Source organism: Choristoneura fumiferana, chromosome 25 (genome assembly GCF_025370935.1).
Source record: "Choristoneura fumiferana chromosome 25, NRCan_CFum_1, whole genome shotgun sequence".
Lineage (NCBI taxonomy): Eukaryota > Metazoa > Arthropoda > Insecta > Lepidoptera > Tortricidae > Choristoneura > Choristoneura fumiferana.
In genome coordinates this window covers 11777408-11794733 of record NC_133496.1, presented here as the reverse complement: position 1 = coordinate 11794733, position 17326 = coordinate 11777408, and the positions used below count along the sequence as shown (strand labels likewise).

Genomic DNA, 17326 nt, shown 5'->3' with positions numbered 1-17326 from the left:
GTTAATTAAATAACTGAAAATCTGAAAACAGTTTGTATACAATAGAGAGGAGGGTCTATTATACTTTAGACCAGGTACCTATACAATTTATTAAGTATCTTTTTTTTCCTCTTTAAAGTGCCATTTTTTTTGTTAGAGTTACGTGTGACAAAAGTCACACCTCTCCTATACTACTTAGCTAAACCTGGAAAACTCTGAAAAAGTTAATTTATGTAGCATAGCATACTCGTATATATCATTAAATTATGTAGGTACCTAATAGGAAATCGTGCCTCAAATTCGTATTTGAAGTGGCCCTGCTAGGTACTTTTTCTACTCTCCGCTGTTTTTTCCAAAGCCGTGTTGAAACCCAAATATATATGTAGGTTAGGTGATAGTTGTCCAATGAGTCGGCAACCAGCACGTGTATGAGGTCGACACAATGCGTGAGATATGGTCCTGTCGACGCATCTGCCGCAAAAACTTGACACGGGCCGTGACAGCTTGCAACACTTCATGGCAGGGACTTGAGTTTTATTCTAAAGCTAGACGCACAACGTCCCACTGCTGGGCACAGGCCTCCTCTCATATTAAGAGGGTTACGGCCGTTATTCCCACGCGGGCCAAGTGCGACAAATTCGACAATCAACTTCTTGGCACTGAATGTGTTAATGTTAATGAGCTATCGGTAGCGAAATCAATAACCTAACCTAACCAATAAAAGTTGGATAACCCCCGACTTTGTCACTTCAAAGTTCATATCTCAAAAACGGCTGAACCGATTTTGATGGAACATGTCTAAGAACCATCGCTAGAAAACCTAATTTCAAATAAAAAACCGCATTCAAATCGGTCCACTCGTTTAAGAGCTGCGGTGCCACAGACAATATACACAGACAGACACAGATAGCGGTCAAACATATAACAACCCTGTTTGCTTCGGGGATTAAAAACCCGACAGGAAATACGAAAAGTCTGCACAGGAGTAGTAAAACAGAGGTCCGTAGGCAGTTTTCACTATGAAGCGGAAAAATGCTAATACTGGTTACGAGCGTAGAGAGTAGCGATATGTGGCCACGAATTATGTATTAGGTAGCCACGGTCTACAACCCTTAGTACTTACATAAATATGTCCTTCATAAGGAAAAAACTAAGAGGTTAGTAATCGTAGATGTCACAGGGAACCAAAGAGCTGGCGGCTTCCTCGTACAAAAAATTAGCTTAGTAGAGGGAACGCTGTAAACATCTTCGGAACCTTTCCTAAAGGGGTTGCTTTAAATAATTTATTTAACTTTTAGTTTTTCTTTCTTGTTTTATATAGGTAGGTTGCCCGGAAGAGATCGCTCTAAAGCAATAAGGCCTATTGCTTACCTTGTATTTTTTTTCTCTGTGTACCTACCTGTTTCTCCATCGCTTATTATTTGTGGTGTAAAAAAGAGTCATTGTCATCATCATCATCATCCCAGCCTATATTCGTCCCACTGCTGGGCACAGGCCTCCTCTCAAACCACTAGGCCACCACGGCTCTTTTCACAAAAGAGTCATTGCATTGCATGTAAATATGAAGATGTAATTTAATTCTTACTAACTGCTTTCTGTAGTAATAAATTAATTTAAATATGTCTACTAATGGCTTACGACGTTCGTTGGCTTAGCTAGTGGACAGTCGCAGACTAGTTGGGTCCACAACGCCCAAAAAATAGATAAATAAATATGATGGGACACTGCTTGTACTATATATATACGTATATACGGCAACGGATAAACCTACTTAGATAGATAAATACATATTAAACATCCAAGACCCGAAAACAAGCATTCGTATTATTCATACAAATTCTGCCCCGCCGGCCGCGTATCACACTTCCAACAAAAACTAACTGAGTAATACTGTTGCCAAATCCCACCTGTGCTCTCCAAACTTAAGTCGGTCGACTTTGACACTCGACAACAAACAAAACAATACCGAAAACACTCGACGAGGATTACAAGACAATCTCATAAACAAGCCATCTCCTAAGCCGACATAATGCTTTCAAAACCCTTAGCCAATTTAGCGAACGCAACCAAAAAAAATATCCCATTCTGTTCATTGTAATACCCCGCAAATTTAACAATACAATCTCCGTCACCCTATTTCGTGAACCATAGTAGCCATTATAGAGCGTTTTAAAGCTTGCAATAAATGGTGATTCCTTTTAGCACCGTTGACATTTAGCATCGGAGATATCTCTTTGTATGATCGACCACAATAGCTAATGCACTCATGATCTTTTCAACATTGTCATCTATACTAAGTACTGGTAACCGCACAATTTATACCGCGCATGAGGATCGGGTATAACATAGCTTACGTTGGATGTTTTAAGGTTGATTGTAGGTGAAAATGTATGCTGGTTGGGTGGTTTGTAATTGAAATTTTGACTTTGTTAAATTGTGTGACGGGGCGAGACAGCACGGCGAATCGTGATATTTTAATTGGCAACTCAGCTGGTGACAGAGAAAGTTATTGTTACAATTTTTCGATGCATCAAGTTTAAAGTTACAGTTATTGCTTGTTTGACGTAATAAGAACTTGAAAAAAATTAGAAACGATTATGTAGAGTTGATAATTACTTGCAGGACGATGGTTACTTTAATTTTTTTAGATGAAGCGCTGTCAAATAGTAAAACATATCGACGGAAGCGGCATTCTTTGAAATATTGAGTTATAAGCATAGCATATGTATCGAAATCAATGAATTTTCTCCGCCGTTTGAGCTACTTGGGTTTAGATTTTTCACAAGAATTGACTTAGGTCAATTAGCGTTTCAACTGTTGATATTTATGTTATAATTAAATTATGTATATTATTATATATTAATTCTCGCTTCCTATTATTTGTATTTTTTATATTTTTACTTGATTTCAAGATTTAGTAAGTTTAGTAGGTAATATTATGTAACACAAACTCTTACTTATTACAATGTAATAGAGCTGTTTTAACAAAATTTTGAGTGATTGGGTTCACGGGTTAGGTTAGATACATACATATATATGCAAATGATGTAATACATATTATTATATTAGGTACGGACAATATTATCGGAGGACTTAGCGCCAGCAAATCATGTATTTCAATATTTATCAAACTATTTGATCTCATTTATTTCTATTTTTCATTAGTAACTCAAAAAGGGCATTATCCGAAAGTTTTCTTCTAAAACAGAGCATCAATAATGGAAGAGATCCCTCTGAGATAAGTTCGGCTTTGCACATCTTATTATCCTGTTTTCTTGTGTCATGTGTTTTTTATGTACAATAAACAGTTTTACAATACATCTCAAAACCATATCGCCTATTAAGCTGTGATTGAACACAGTGCAGCTGATATACACAAACTTTAAATCAAACTGCACGACTCCACCATCCCAGCCTATATACGTCCCACTGCTGGGCACAGGCCTCCTCTCAGAACAAGAGGGGCTTGGGCCATAGTTCCCACGCGGGCCCAGTGCGGATTGGGAACTTCACACGCACCATTTAATTTCTTCGCAGGTTTGTGCAGGTTTCCTCACGATGTTTTCCTTCACCGCAAAGCTGCACGACTCAATCGCCAACATAACTTTATGTCAACTATCGCAAATTAAACGAGCACTCTTTACACAATAAGGCCAGCAAAATTGGACTATCACAATACTTGAACACACCTGAGCGGTGCCCTTTAAGCCTCCGTGCGACATAAACTTCTTACACGCCGCTACCCCGCCCAGAACACTCGTCAATAGCCGAGCCGTATAACATACAATACAACATAATACAGTGTCACAAACTTACTAACTACAGCTCAACGTCGCTCTCACTAAAGTACTTTATAGTACCAACTATGAAGCTAGTTTTAACACCGTTTTGCAAACGTGTTTGGTTAAGTTTGTGAATGTAAGTTATGTCGTTGTCAAGTGTCACTCGTTTGTAAATTAGATTGACGCCGGTGCCTTGATGTGGCGAATTTTTGTTTGGTTTGAATGTTTGTCGGCTTTTTGGGTGCCGATAAAGAGTAGGAGGTGTGACATCGGCGTAGCGAAGTGTCGTGGGAGCGAACGATTTGATCAGAATCAAACCGTTTGTGTAAGTAGGCCGCATATAACTCTATTAGGTACAGACGAGTGCTAAAAACTAAATATGGACTTATCTTATATAGCTTAGTGGATTTAGTGGGATCTAATCCAAACTTGCACTTGAGTTTTGTAGAATTTATAATGCAAAATTACACTGTATTCAGCTTTCTTTGGAACTGGACAGGATCTCAGCCAATATTGCAGATAAAATATCTAGTATTTTATTAATCGAAACTAAGATTACACATATTAAGAAAAAATAACCAATTAAACTTGAAATTTACCATGAGCTTTTCCATAAGGAAAACATCGTGAAGAAACCTGCGAACACCTGCGGGGCCACCATTGAAATTATATACGTCAATTATATCACGTTATATCTTAATATGTGTATTCTTAGTTTCGATTAATAAAATACTGGAAACTTTATATACTTACACCAAAGTTTCCAATCTGCCCTGCCAACAACAGCCAATGCCCTCCTATCATGAGGAGAGGGCTGTCAGCTGTGAGACGTATATAAGCTGATAAAGGGTAAACTACTTACCACTACCACGACATGTTTACAAACGTCACGCTGACAGCGACACTCTGACATGTCTTTGTGCCATTTCGGTTGTTTGTTATGTTTGTCGCGAACCATGCAAACCAATCGGGTGCTTTAGGTTATGGGAGTACTGCGAGTGAGAGTTCTTGATACTTGGCGTTTTGACTGGTAAGAAACTTAACTATACTTACTTATAGCGGCACAAGATTTGGCTCACTCAACATATGAACAAAATTACCAAATACTGCATACATATGAGGACAAGATTTTTTGCCACTCAGTAAGGTAAACGTACGAGTGATCGTCACTGTCCCAATATTTGGCATCTTGAATCTTATGTCGTTAGCAATAGAGATGACAGCTGGGTTTCGTCTATTGGGCATAAGCGTGTCGAGAACACTCGGACGTTTACCTTATATTATTATATACTGGCAAGGTGTAAGCATTTTATCTTAGCCTCGTAAAAAAAAACAGTTGAAAATTGAATTTGTAGTGTTCTTTTTAAAGATTTATAAATCTGTCTCTTTCTAAAACGCTTACCAGTGTGCAGTAGGCGTGGTGCTACTAGCGTGTGACGTCACACACTATTATTTATTACGGTCTAATCTTACAAACAAAAGTTTTAGTCGCTGCCCGCCGTCTACTTATTTATAAGTATATACGCTTGGCTCTAAACAAACATAAACAACTATGTAAGTAACGCCTTGATAAAACCACTTTTTAAAATATACTCACTGGCACAAAATTGGCCATATTTTTCAGGGCCAGATTTTTATGCCGCTCTGTATATTTCTTCCGACAAAGAAACTGACAGAAAGCAATATCACGCTACCTTGGTTTTTACCATTTTTAAATACTTGAGAGTATTTAAAAACATACAAGTCATATAAATTCGAAGTATCAAAACATATCGTGAATTTCTTGAGACTTCAAACCAGCCGCAGGGGCGGAGCGGCGGCGGCTCCTTTGACGACCCTTCAGCTTCGCACCTCGCAGATGCCGAGTGCATCCGAGCGGAAACATTAGTATAGTATGAACATGGTTGACTTCGGGTAAGTATAAAAGTAAGTGTCGAAAGCAGTCGATCAAATAAGTAAATAAATACAGTTTTTGTTTAAGTTTGTCATTTTATATACATTTTAAAAGAGCATCGTGATTTACTAACTGACAGACATACAACGCCCAGTCTATATATACTACTGGAGCTAGAAACTTTCAAATTGATCTTACATTATTCTTCGAGGATTAATGTAATTTTGCACGGATATATATGTAAGCTATGCCGACAAAATGGAACAGTTAAAAATTAAAAAAAAAAATTTTTTTTTGACGTAGTGGGGTGATTTTTTTTTCTCATCCAACCCTATAGTGTGGGGTATTGTTGGATAGGTATTTTAAAACCATTAGGGGTTTGCTAAGACGATTTTACGATTCAGTGATTTGTTTGCGAAATATTCAAGTTTAAAGTGCAATTTTTTATTAAAATCGAGCGTCCCCCCCCCCCCTCTAAAATCTAAAACGGTGGGCGGAAATTTTAAAAAAAATTCAGGATGGTAGTAAGCATATCAAACTTTCAAGGAAAACTATAACGGCTAAGTTTGCTTGAGAATTATTAGTAGTTTGACTCTTAAATAGCAGCCTAAGGTATAAAATATACCTAAACTTGGAAGATTCCGTATAAAATACGAAATCCTTAGAAAAATATTACTTAATTTTTTCGTATTTTTTTTTGTATTCGTTGGGGGAGAAAGGTCCTCGAGTGGCGCCCATGAACCGAAAGACGAAACAGCAGGCCTCCCACTAGGTGGTGATGTGCCGTGAGAGTTGTAGGTAGGTAAAAGGTGCATACAAGTCGCGACATGTCGTTGAATAAAGCGTTCTAAGGGGGAGGCTTTTGTTTAATAGTGGACGTCTTCTGGCTGATAACGATGATGATTCTTTGAGGGTCATTCAAGAACATGGATCTAGTAGTAGTATTTGACATTTAATTAAATTTAATTTATTGGAATTTTTTGAGTTTGTATATTGATGATTAATATAGAATATGATACTAATCCTTAGAAAATAAGACTAATGTACTCGTATTATTAACAAACTATGGACCCTGGTCTGCAATAAAGCATTTTGAATTCTTGACTTTTAATTATTTAGTTTGTACAAATTTCTTTTTATTTTAACTAGAACTAGGTATACTTTGTATCATAGAAAACGAAAATTACCTACAGTTATAGAATTATGTCCAGGATTTCCTCCTTTTCTTGGCCTCAAAATCGTAGATTATTGCGAAAACGCAATTTCTTAAAATAAATATATAATTCATTACCATCAGCCAAATTAGTGGTCTATCAATTTTTAAACAAGTTCCTATCAAATTAATATGTCGCTAAAGTCGAACTTTCAAGTTGACAGACACGTCTATTGGCATTATTGTTTTATGACATGCAAACGCTTATTAACTTTACGAGTAGGGTGGTAGACCGCATATTTGGCTGATCATAGAGAAAAGTAAAGAAGTGATGTTCAGGGTTAATTTTTATGAAAACTAAAGACAATAAGTACCGATGCTAAATCTAGCGCGATCAGAATACTTGCGACTGTTTTCCGTTGTGCTAATAAATGGGGGATGGTAGTGACTAATGAATGACCAATATTGACCTAGGCACGGCTCTTGACAACGTCTTGCCCTAGCTCTTGTCTCTCGCATACAAAAGGTTAAATATTTCATTCACTTTTGAAGTCGTTTAACACAATCAGTGCCATGAACCCTATAATCGACTCTCTGTTTGTACTTAGTCAGTATTCGGCATAAAGTGGGAAAACGCTGACAGCGGTTGGTTACGAGCGAAGCGCGTAGCGAAATAGATGGTATGGTTGCAAATGTGTTAATGTTTGTTTAAAAAAACTATTAAATCAATACAAGTTGCACTTAAAATCGAAGCGATGTGCAATAGAGGCGCAACTTAAAATGATCAGTTAACCCTAGTTTATCCCCATTGAACAGATCGATCCCGGGGGAGGAGCCAAAGGGGACGACGCAGGGGTTAAGTATTATTACTTGGATTTAAAACGAGATACACGGGGTCGTTCGACATGGTCTAAGTCATAGGTTCTCAAAACTCACCGTCCACTGTGCAATGACAATCGAACATTCACTTGTCTGGTTGGTATATTTTTAAAATTCTTAATTCAAATTATTAAATATTCATTTAAACACTAACCCCCTTATTCATAAACGACAATCAAACCTATTTTAGTTAAAATGCCGCTAAAATTTGTTTGTCCTTATCTGTCACTTCGACATTTGTATTTGTTAGAAAGGGACAAAGCATTTGTTAGTTAACACAGACTTGTTAAGTTTTATGAATAAGGGGGTAAGCATGCACCACATCCTGTATCCTCCGTTTCTTCTTTATATTGTAATGGATGCCTGGATGAGACCGTTAGATAAGAGGCCGCCTAGCGCCGTAAATTCACCTGCATTAATTACTAACATAGTCTTAAGGAAATACTAACAAAAATTTTGGATCAAGTCGGGGTCACCACTGTTGAGGTACGTGTACCGTGGCAGAGGATGTAAAGCCAAATGAAAGAATGCTTCAGGTTTGTAGCAACTTTAATACGATATGAGCCTACTTATATACGAAACTAAACTAGGGAACATGAAACAGACATATAAACTATTGCTATCTCACACAACATGCAAAATCGGTAAATGTGGGTGGGTTTTGCAGAGCCAAACGTGGATTACCCACACGCAATAATTATGAGAAAACCTCTGTCTATCTCTGTAGCCACAAGTTGTCTGAATGAATAAATTATTATTACATTATTATTAATTGCGTCAGCAGCTCAGCAGAGCGTGCAATATTATCTAACACGTTCTACCGGCCCGAGAAATAGAGTCATATCAGTATATTTTATGCACGCTTTGTGGTTTCCATACCAATAAACCATGTTTAGACGATTTACTCACCTAAACCAATTTTTTTGTTCCACGTTGTCACAACTCTTTCTTTTTGATTCTCCCCTTTTGTATCCAATTGCTAATTGGATAGCGAGAACCCTATCGATTACCAAAATATTGGTCGTAGAAGTTAAATACCTACAACACAAATGAACTCTCGTGACCGCTCCGTCTCAATTTGTCTACATCGGCAAGGGTTTAAGATTGATGGATCACCAAGCTGGTGTTTTTTAAAACGACTAAGTATACCTATTAAAAATCGGCCAAGAGCATGTCGGACACGCCCAAAATAGGGTTTCGTAGCCATTACAAAAAAATTAAGTATTTTTTATAAGGATTTCGTATTTTATACCTACTGAATCTTCCAAGTTCAGGTATATTTTATACCTTAGGCTGCTATTGAATCTTAAACTACTAAAATTGTCAAGCAAACTTAGCCTTTATAGTTTTCCTTGAAATTTTGATATACTCACTACCATTCTGAACTATTTCTAAATTTTCCACCCACCGGTTTAGATTTTAGAGGGGGGGGGACGCTCGATTTTAATGAAAATTTGCACTTTAAAGTTGAATATTTTGCAAACAGATCACTGAATCGAAAAATCGTTTTAGCAACCCCCCACTTCAAGGTTGGATGAGAAAAAAAAATCACCCCCACTTTACGTCTATGGGAGGTACACTAAAAAAAAATTATTTTTTGTTGTAACACCATTTCGTCGGCATAGTTTACATACATATTCGTGCAAAATTACAGCTTTCTAGCATTGATATTACCTGATCAAAGCCGCGGACGGACGGACAGACAGACAGACAGACAGACAAAAATGGCGAAACTATAAGGGTTCCGTTTTTGCTATTTTGGCTCCGGAACCCTAAAAACGTTCCGCAAGTATGCCACAAGGCGCTCTTTTAAATGTCACCAATGCGAAAGGTGTATGTATGTTTGCTACTCCTTCACTCTAAAACGGCTGAACGCATTTGGATTCAAACTGGTGTGTAGATAGCTGCAATGGATATCTAGAATAACATAGGGTTCACTAGTGTTCCGCAACAAACGTTTGGCAACCTAATTCATTTCACAACTCTTTAATATTTCAGAAACTATATTTCAGGATTTTTATTATAAAACCAATAAAACTAACATAACCTTACCCTAAAGGGTTCTACACAATGGCACTGAAATAAATCCTGAAATATTTACAGTTTTAGAGTTTGCGAAATTAATCAGGTTGCCAAACGTTAGTTGCGAAATGAACGGATATAGGTACATACACCCGGCCCAGCCCGGGAATAATCACAAAATTTCCACAGCTATAGAGAAATGATGGCATTGATGGCGCAGCGTTTTAAACACAATTTTAATGAAATCCACTATTTCATTGTTGGGAATTCCCATGTAAATTTAGTAAAATCCAAGAATTTCAATTCAACTGTACAGGGTACAACTCTAAAGGTTAACAAGCGAATCCGCGGTACTAGCGGGAACGGGAACTATACTATCTTCATATTTTCTGAGCACCCACTCCACATCGCAAAAACCATCGCATACATTCCACTGCGCCCGTATTAAGTATCTTCAACAATCAATAAATTAAAAGTTTTAAATATGACCCAAATAGCTCTCATTGTGCGGGTGGCGTCACCTCGTCTAGCCGATGAATGAATGAGAACAAAGCGTGTCAGCCATCTTGGATTTATGGCCGGCGTTGTTCTTGTTGCTCATGAGGTAGCGATAAGTGAGCGGTGAATGAGATTGGACCACACAGGGTATCGCGAATGATATACAGGACGAATTTTATTATAGGGCGAAAGTATTTCGGATTTGTAGGTTTTTAGGCTTATAAAATTGAAAGTTGACAAATCTGCTCGGCATCGCTTGCCGTCTTAAGCTATCTTAATTGTATTAATGTAATAATGATCGCAAACCATCAGGAGACCCACTGCTCGTTTGCCATCCAGTCAAATAAAAAAAAACTGGCACTTATGTAGTACTTCAAAATGACGTAAATTATGTTCAGATTGTGTATTATGTAATTGTTCGTGGAAATAACGTAATTTTTTTTATTTTTTGTTAGGTTCATAAAGATAAATAATGTTATTATAACAATACCATTATCTATTTATCTTCTATCTGTTAAACAGCAACTTTCTTACGACCTCTTACCTACCGTAATAAAGTCGCTGCTTAGCGGAAGAAACTAAACAGAAAATAATGTAATAAAAAAATACTAGATTTATTTCGTTGTAGGTTCAATTAAAACACAGAGTAAGTGTTAATGAAAATTACTCATGTAACTGTGATAAAATAGATACCTATATTATTACACGAATAAAAAACCAAAAAACATGCAAAACGTTTTTATTATTTTCTTAACAATAATGGCAGAAGTCGTCACGCCTCTGGTATATTAAATGCTTTAAACAAAATACTTATCCATACCTTAGGACAACTTTTTATATACTACACATGAAAGATTAAATTGAAACATAAAGAAACTATGAATTATTTAAATCAACTCGACTAGAATACCAAAAAAGATAGCCAGAGCTATATTTAAATTGGTTACACTACACACTGATCACTCTAATAACATCATAGATCGTACCCATACTTCAATGTCAATCCTAATACCGACTTCAGTACAGTCACCATCATTAATATCTGCCACAGCGGAGTGTGCAAAAATACTCACGTCTTCGGCCCTAAAAATAGAGTCGTATCAGATATTTATGCACGCTTGTTGTGTCGATATTGGTACTACTCAGTTTCATGCTTGTATTTCTTAAAAAATCAAAGATTCTTATGTAGGTATATCAAGAGTTGTTACTGACCAGCATTACTTGAAAAAAAAAAACGAATGATCATAATATTATGTTTCGAAACACCCTCTAGATACACCTACAACTAGGCCCATTCACAAATTCACCTCATTCAGGACAAGCGTAGTAATTGTCGACCACAAAACGCTGCCCAAAAAGACCTTTTAAAAAAAGATATAAAGTTGTCACGCGTTAACTTAAACTCGGGCGAAAGATACCTCGATACTAGAATGCTTTATATTTAAGATTTATACGTATTTTATAAAGAAATTAAGGCATTTAGAACGAATTCGGAGTGTATTAAGGGTTCTTTGGCGAGATTTATCGATATGTAACAAATGGATTTTGAGAGGTTTTGAACGCGGTTTCAAATTACTTTAAGCCAAGTTTAGACTTGCAAGAAAAATCGTGCAAGTTGCATTACATTGCGAGGCCGTAAAGCCAACGAGTTTGTAGTGGTCAATCCAGCGCCGCAACGTAAAGCGGGCCGCATGCCTGTCTGCCACCGACGTGATATAAAAAAAATATATATAGGTGAGGCCTGGAATTGTTCTTTGTGGCATCAAAATTAGCAAACTATTATCGACCTTAAGTTTGGTCATAATAGGTATTAGGTACAGTCACCAGCATTAATATCTGCCACAGCGGAGCGTGCAAAAATATCTGACACGTCCTTCCGGTCCTAGAAATAGAGTCGTATCAGATATTTATGCACGCTTGTTGCGTCAGACATTGGTGCTGGTGACTGTACAATAATCTGAAGGATTATACAAAATTCGAAAATCGAAGTTCGTATCGTACCGTCTCTCTCACTCTAGTATTAAATAATATTAGCGTGTCAGCAGGACGGTACGATACGTACTTCGATTTTCGGATTTTGTAGTAGCGCCTCTGGTAGTAAAATTCGGGTGCTACGGCATCGGGATCGTCTTCGCAAGACGGAACTCTTCAACGGTCAATGAAATCCACTTGAAACTTGAGATGTGTATCTAAATAAGTAAGCAAAAGGATGATGCTTTACGTCCATTCTAGTGTAGGCACTGAACTACATTACAACAGGCCAGCACAAAACCATTTGGCCGCTCAATTATTTCCGTTACGTATTTACTCCAAAATCAAGTATCTATGCCCTTCATTTTACAATTCCATTATATCCAAGATAGATTGATCACCTCACGACGTCGTAGCCTCTCAAAGAGGCAGGCAAGTCTTTGATAAAGTTTCGCGACCGTTCGAATTTCAAAAAGACCGTTACAATTATTTTTTTAATTTTGAGGTAAGAACGGGGCTTGAGCGATCGAACTTTTGATTGAGTGCTCTCACAAAGTGTACCTACTGTAGTGCTTCTAGTTTCGAATAAACAGGAAAGAAAAAGTATGTTATTGGGCATGAGAGCGAGATTTGGACAGAGTGATGCTCGATGCTGCTGTTACACTTGCTCTCGATCTCAATTATATTCTTTTTCATTAATTTTTATTTAGATTCTTTTCTTTGCACTAAGAATGGAAGAGGTGGTCTGAAATGGGACGTTTATGGACCGACATAATTATTTAGTTCTGTAAGATCGACAAAGAACAACTAAAGGAATAATTTATAGAATCAGGCGTTACTTTGCAGAGTTCCAAATCAATGAACTAAAAGAATTTCTTATTATGAGTATGGGGTCTATTATTAATGAACAGGTAAATTTTGTATCTTCTACGTAAGTCTAATTCTTCGGCTTCGGTCTAATTTTGGCAATAACAGTAAGGATAAATATAACACGCCTTAACAGTAAGTAGATACAAATTCAGGGTAGTTTTATATGTCAATTAAAATTAATTAATATTTTGTGGGTAATTTTATTTGAGAAAAAAAATAGTTGGGTACTTGGTAGTTACAGTTACAAATTAAACGTTTGTTGTGGCTTGTTAGTCTAACTTCGGGTAGCATGGGTAGGTTGTGTTGCTCTGAAGATGAGCTCTGGTTGAGTTCGGTCAGTGTAGTCTGGTGATGGTGATAGATGGGTTTGTGTGATTTGTGTGTGTTCTTACAGGTTGGAGGTGGAGGAACTGCATGAATTTCAATTTTTACTGGACACTGAGTAAAAAGTTTTGCAAACCGTCTCTCGGCCGCAGATTTAGTTTGTTTTTTCAATCTGTATTGACTTCCTTTAAAAAAAACTTTTCTCACGACATCACAATATAAAGCAGCAAAAACATTCAAAAACCTACTTTTTGTGCGCAAACAAACTTTGTAAACGTACGTACATGTGTAAAATAAAAACGTTTGACGCAAGCCGTGATCGATTGCCGCCAAAATTTGACAGATCGCGTCGATTCCGAATTTCGTTCAGAGACCAATAATAGGCAGCAATCAAAACTATTGTTGGGAATATTGTAATTCGGTTTGTTTAGATTGATACGTACCATCCATTTGCCGTCTTGGTGACGGTTTTGTGGCTTTTTGTCAAGAATTGGTCGACTTTTTAAAAGACCAAGCGAAATAAAAATAACAGAGTTAGAAAATTGTATAAAACTTAAATATTCGCTCCGATCTTTACGAATTGAAAAGTACAGAGTTTGAAATACACATAGGTACTCTTTTTTAAGTTAACTAAAAAACTTTTTCGCAGTCTTTTAACGTTAGCAAAAATAGATGAAAAAGCCATAAATGAAAATTAATTTATTGGCAATATAACGAATTACAAAAATCCCCCAGAAGCTTCTTTTAACAGCCATCCGAAAATTAATCGCGACATTTCCCGGCGCTGGCGAGGGGAAGAATTGTTAAGTCTCCCATAAACCGCTAACATTGACAACGCATCCATACACATAGGCGTATGTACGCCGTAAATTGTAAGGGAGCAGCGGCCGGAGTAACCATTAAAACAACAAGCCGCAGCTGCGGGGAGAACTCAGCGCCGGCCCCCAGGCCCGCCCCCGGACCTCGCACAAAAATCAACATAAATAACAATACACACCCCTATCTCAAACACTATGACACCCTACGCAACCGAAACACCATAAACTCCCGACGAAAAACATCCCAAAAACAATCCACCGTCCCAAAGCGCAAAGCTCAGATTGCCGCCAAGCGGACAGACCCATAATCAAAAAAAAAATTGGATCTCAAGTGAGCAACAATTGAAAAATATTTCGTCTCTTTCGACCATTCAATGGCATCAGTTATCCCTCCGCTTTTGGGCGCTTTTATTAAATTTATTGTTAAAGGAATGTATATAAAACTTGTTGAAATCGAGCAGGGTCTCAGTCTGTGACTTTGGACGCGTGTGAAGACACCCTTCTTTATTTCGCCGTTTGTTATTTTTGCAAAAATGTTTTCTGTGCAACAGAACTACTCGAGATTGTTTCGGCCGTGGGACGTGAGTGATAGCAAGAAAATAGATTCACAAGAGACGAACTTTGATAAAACTACGACCAATATAACTCCTAAGTCAAGCAAGAGAAAATTACAAGAAGAGAAAAGAGAAAATCGATTGCGAAAAATTCGCGGTACTTTTAAGAAAAAGGATACAAACGTGCACCAGGACGCTACAGTTTCCACGACAACTGCCGAAATTGAGGATAAAAAAACGAACCTTTCTGCCGTTCATTTGGGCGCTCCAATCGAATCACCAGTAGCAAGCTTAAGCCTGTGTTGCGACAGGCTTTTACAGGAAGAAAAACCTCAAGTTAAAACTGAAAATATCGCATCTCCAGTTGAACCAGAAGTGTCTTCCATCCCTAAACAGCACTATCCTAATGTACCGCAAAACTTATCCGCTCCGGTTTACAATACTTACGTCCCTGACTACCTTCCGTCGGCAGACATCGCGCAAGCGCTAGGCGTACCTCCAACGGACCCCCTACTCCTAGAATCCCTAGCACAAGGCTACGCTATGGAGCTGGAATACGCCAGAATCCTCCAGCAAGAGAATGAGGCAAAACTCCTAAACGCCAGAAAGCAACGGCCGAAGAAATATAAATGTCCGCATTGCCATGTGGGATTTTCCAATAACGGGCAACTGAAAGGACACATACGTATACATACAGGTGAGCGGCCTTATAAATGTGACGAGAAGAATTGTGGCAAGACTTTTACGAGGAACGAGGAGCTGACGAGGCATAAAAGGATACATTCAGGTGTGAGGCCGTTCCCTTGCCCCACTTGTGGGAAGAAGTTCGGGCGGCGGGACCATCTGAAGAAGCACACGAGGACGCATTATATACAGGCGGAGCGAATGATGCCAGTGTTCGTGCCGCTCTCTGCCGTGCCTCATATGGCTGCGGGGTACCCTTACTTGTATGGTTTCTGACAAGATGCTTTGGGGTAATTTAACGGATTTTTTTAACCTCAGATGCAAAAAGAGGGGTTTTATAAGTCTGATGCCAATGTGTCTGTCTGTGGCATCGTAGGTCTCAAACGAGTGGGCCGATTTAGATGTGTTTTTTCACGTGAAAGCGAGTTTTCTTGCGATTGTATTTAAATTTGTTTCATCGAAATGACAATGCCGAGGGTTTTTCAACTTGGCTAAGTTAGTAAGGTAAAGAGGATAATGCGCAATACTCTGTTACACTTTTCCTGCTTTACAAAATATTAACAATGGTTCATTTTAAAATTGATGCAAATAACTATGTTTCCACAAAATTAAACTACTTAAATAATTTTTGGTACCCATTCTATGTGAAGCGTTGTCGTAAATCATTGATTGTAAGCCATTAAAATATAACGATGTTTGCTATATCCGAGTTTATATTTTTAGAAATTTATTGTAAATAGGTAGTTCAAAATTAGAATAAGAGTTGTGAATACACCTAATATTTTTTAAGAATAGATAAATTATTAGATTATTTGCGTGCGAAATGTTGACATATTTTTATAACACGAAATAAAAAATATTTTCAAGACATTTGTTGTATTATTTGTTCATATGTATTTCATTTCAGTGTTGAATACAATGTGACATATTTCTTCATCATTCCCAGCCTATATACGTCCCACTGCTGGGCACAGGCCTCCTCTCAGAACAAGAGGGCTTGGGCCATAGTTCCCACGCGGGCCCAGTGCGGATTGGGAACTTCACACACACCATTGAATTGCTTCGCAGGTTTGTGCAGGTTTCCTCACGATGTTTTCCTTCACCGCAAAGCTCGTGGTAAATTTTAAATGCAATTCCTCACATGAATTTCGAAAAACTCAGAGGTGCGAGCCGGGGTTTGAACCCACGACCCTCTGTTTGAGAGGCGATTGGTCAAACCACTAGGCCACCACGGCTTTTTTAGACATATTTCTTTTATTACTAAAATATATAAAGTAAATTTTTGAAAAAGTTCAATCATGATACAACACTTAGATAACACCCATCGCCAATGACGTGACACTGTACTGTAATGCCGGCCACATAACTTAAAATGGCTAAGTATGCCGCTTAACCAACAGTTGCATTTTTTTTTCAGGAGAGCGTTAAAAAGAAAATATTTTTGTGTTTATAACTTTATATACACCAGCTGCGAAATCTCAAATTTGTTATTGTTGTTGGTTACACGGCATTAGCCATTGTTAATTACGCAGCATTGCAGTATCACTGACGTTTGTCATTTAATACGCGAGTGAAAGGGACGGTGCGATACCAACTTCGATTTCAAGGTCTCCTCTCAGAATGAGCAGCACGCGGGCCATTGCGGATTGGAAACTCACACACACACACACACACACACACACACACACACACCATTGAAATGTTTCAGCTTCTCGCAGGTTTGTGCAGATGTTTTTATTCACTGTAAAGCTCATGGTACTTACTTAATATCGCGGGCACGCATCTCAATATCGAAAATTGAAATATCGACGGTCAAAATATCGAACCTAACCTACTTTCGATATTTTGACCGTCGACTTTTTAACATTAGATATATTAATTTTCCCAATCCGCACTGG

The 17326-nt window shown here is 37.8% G+C and overlaps 1 protein-coding gene across 1 annotated transcript; it reads left to right on the top strand.

Annotated features, from left to right (window-relative positions):
• Window positions 1–14674: 14674 nt before the first annotated feature.
• hkb (zinc finger transcription factor huckebein) lies at window positions 14675–16241 on the top strand. Its single transcript, XM_074107268.1, has one exon. The coding sequence runs from the start codon at window positions 14724–14726 to the stop codon at window positions 15702–15704; it is 981 nt and encodes a 326-aa protein (XP_073963369.1). The 5' UTR covers window positions 14675–14723; the 3' UTR covers window positions 15705–16241.
• The last annotated feature ends 1085 nt before the right edge of the window (window positions 16242–17326 follow it).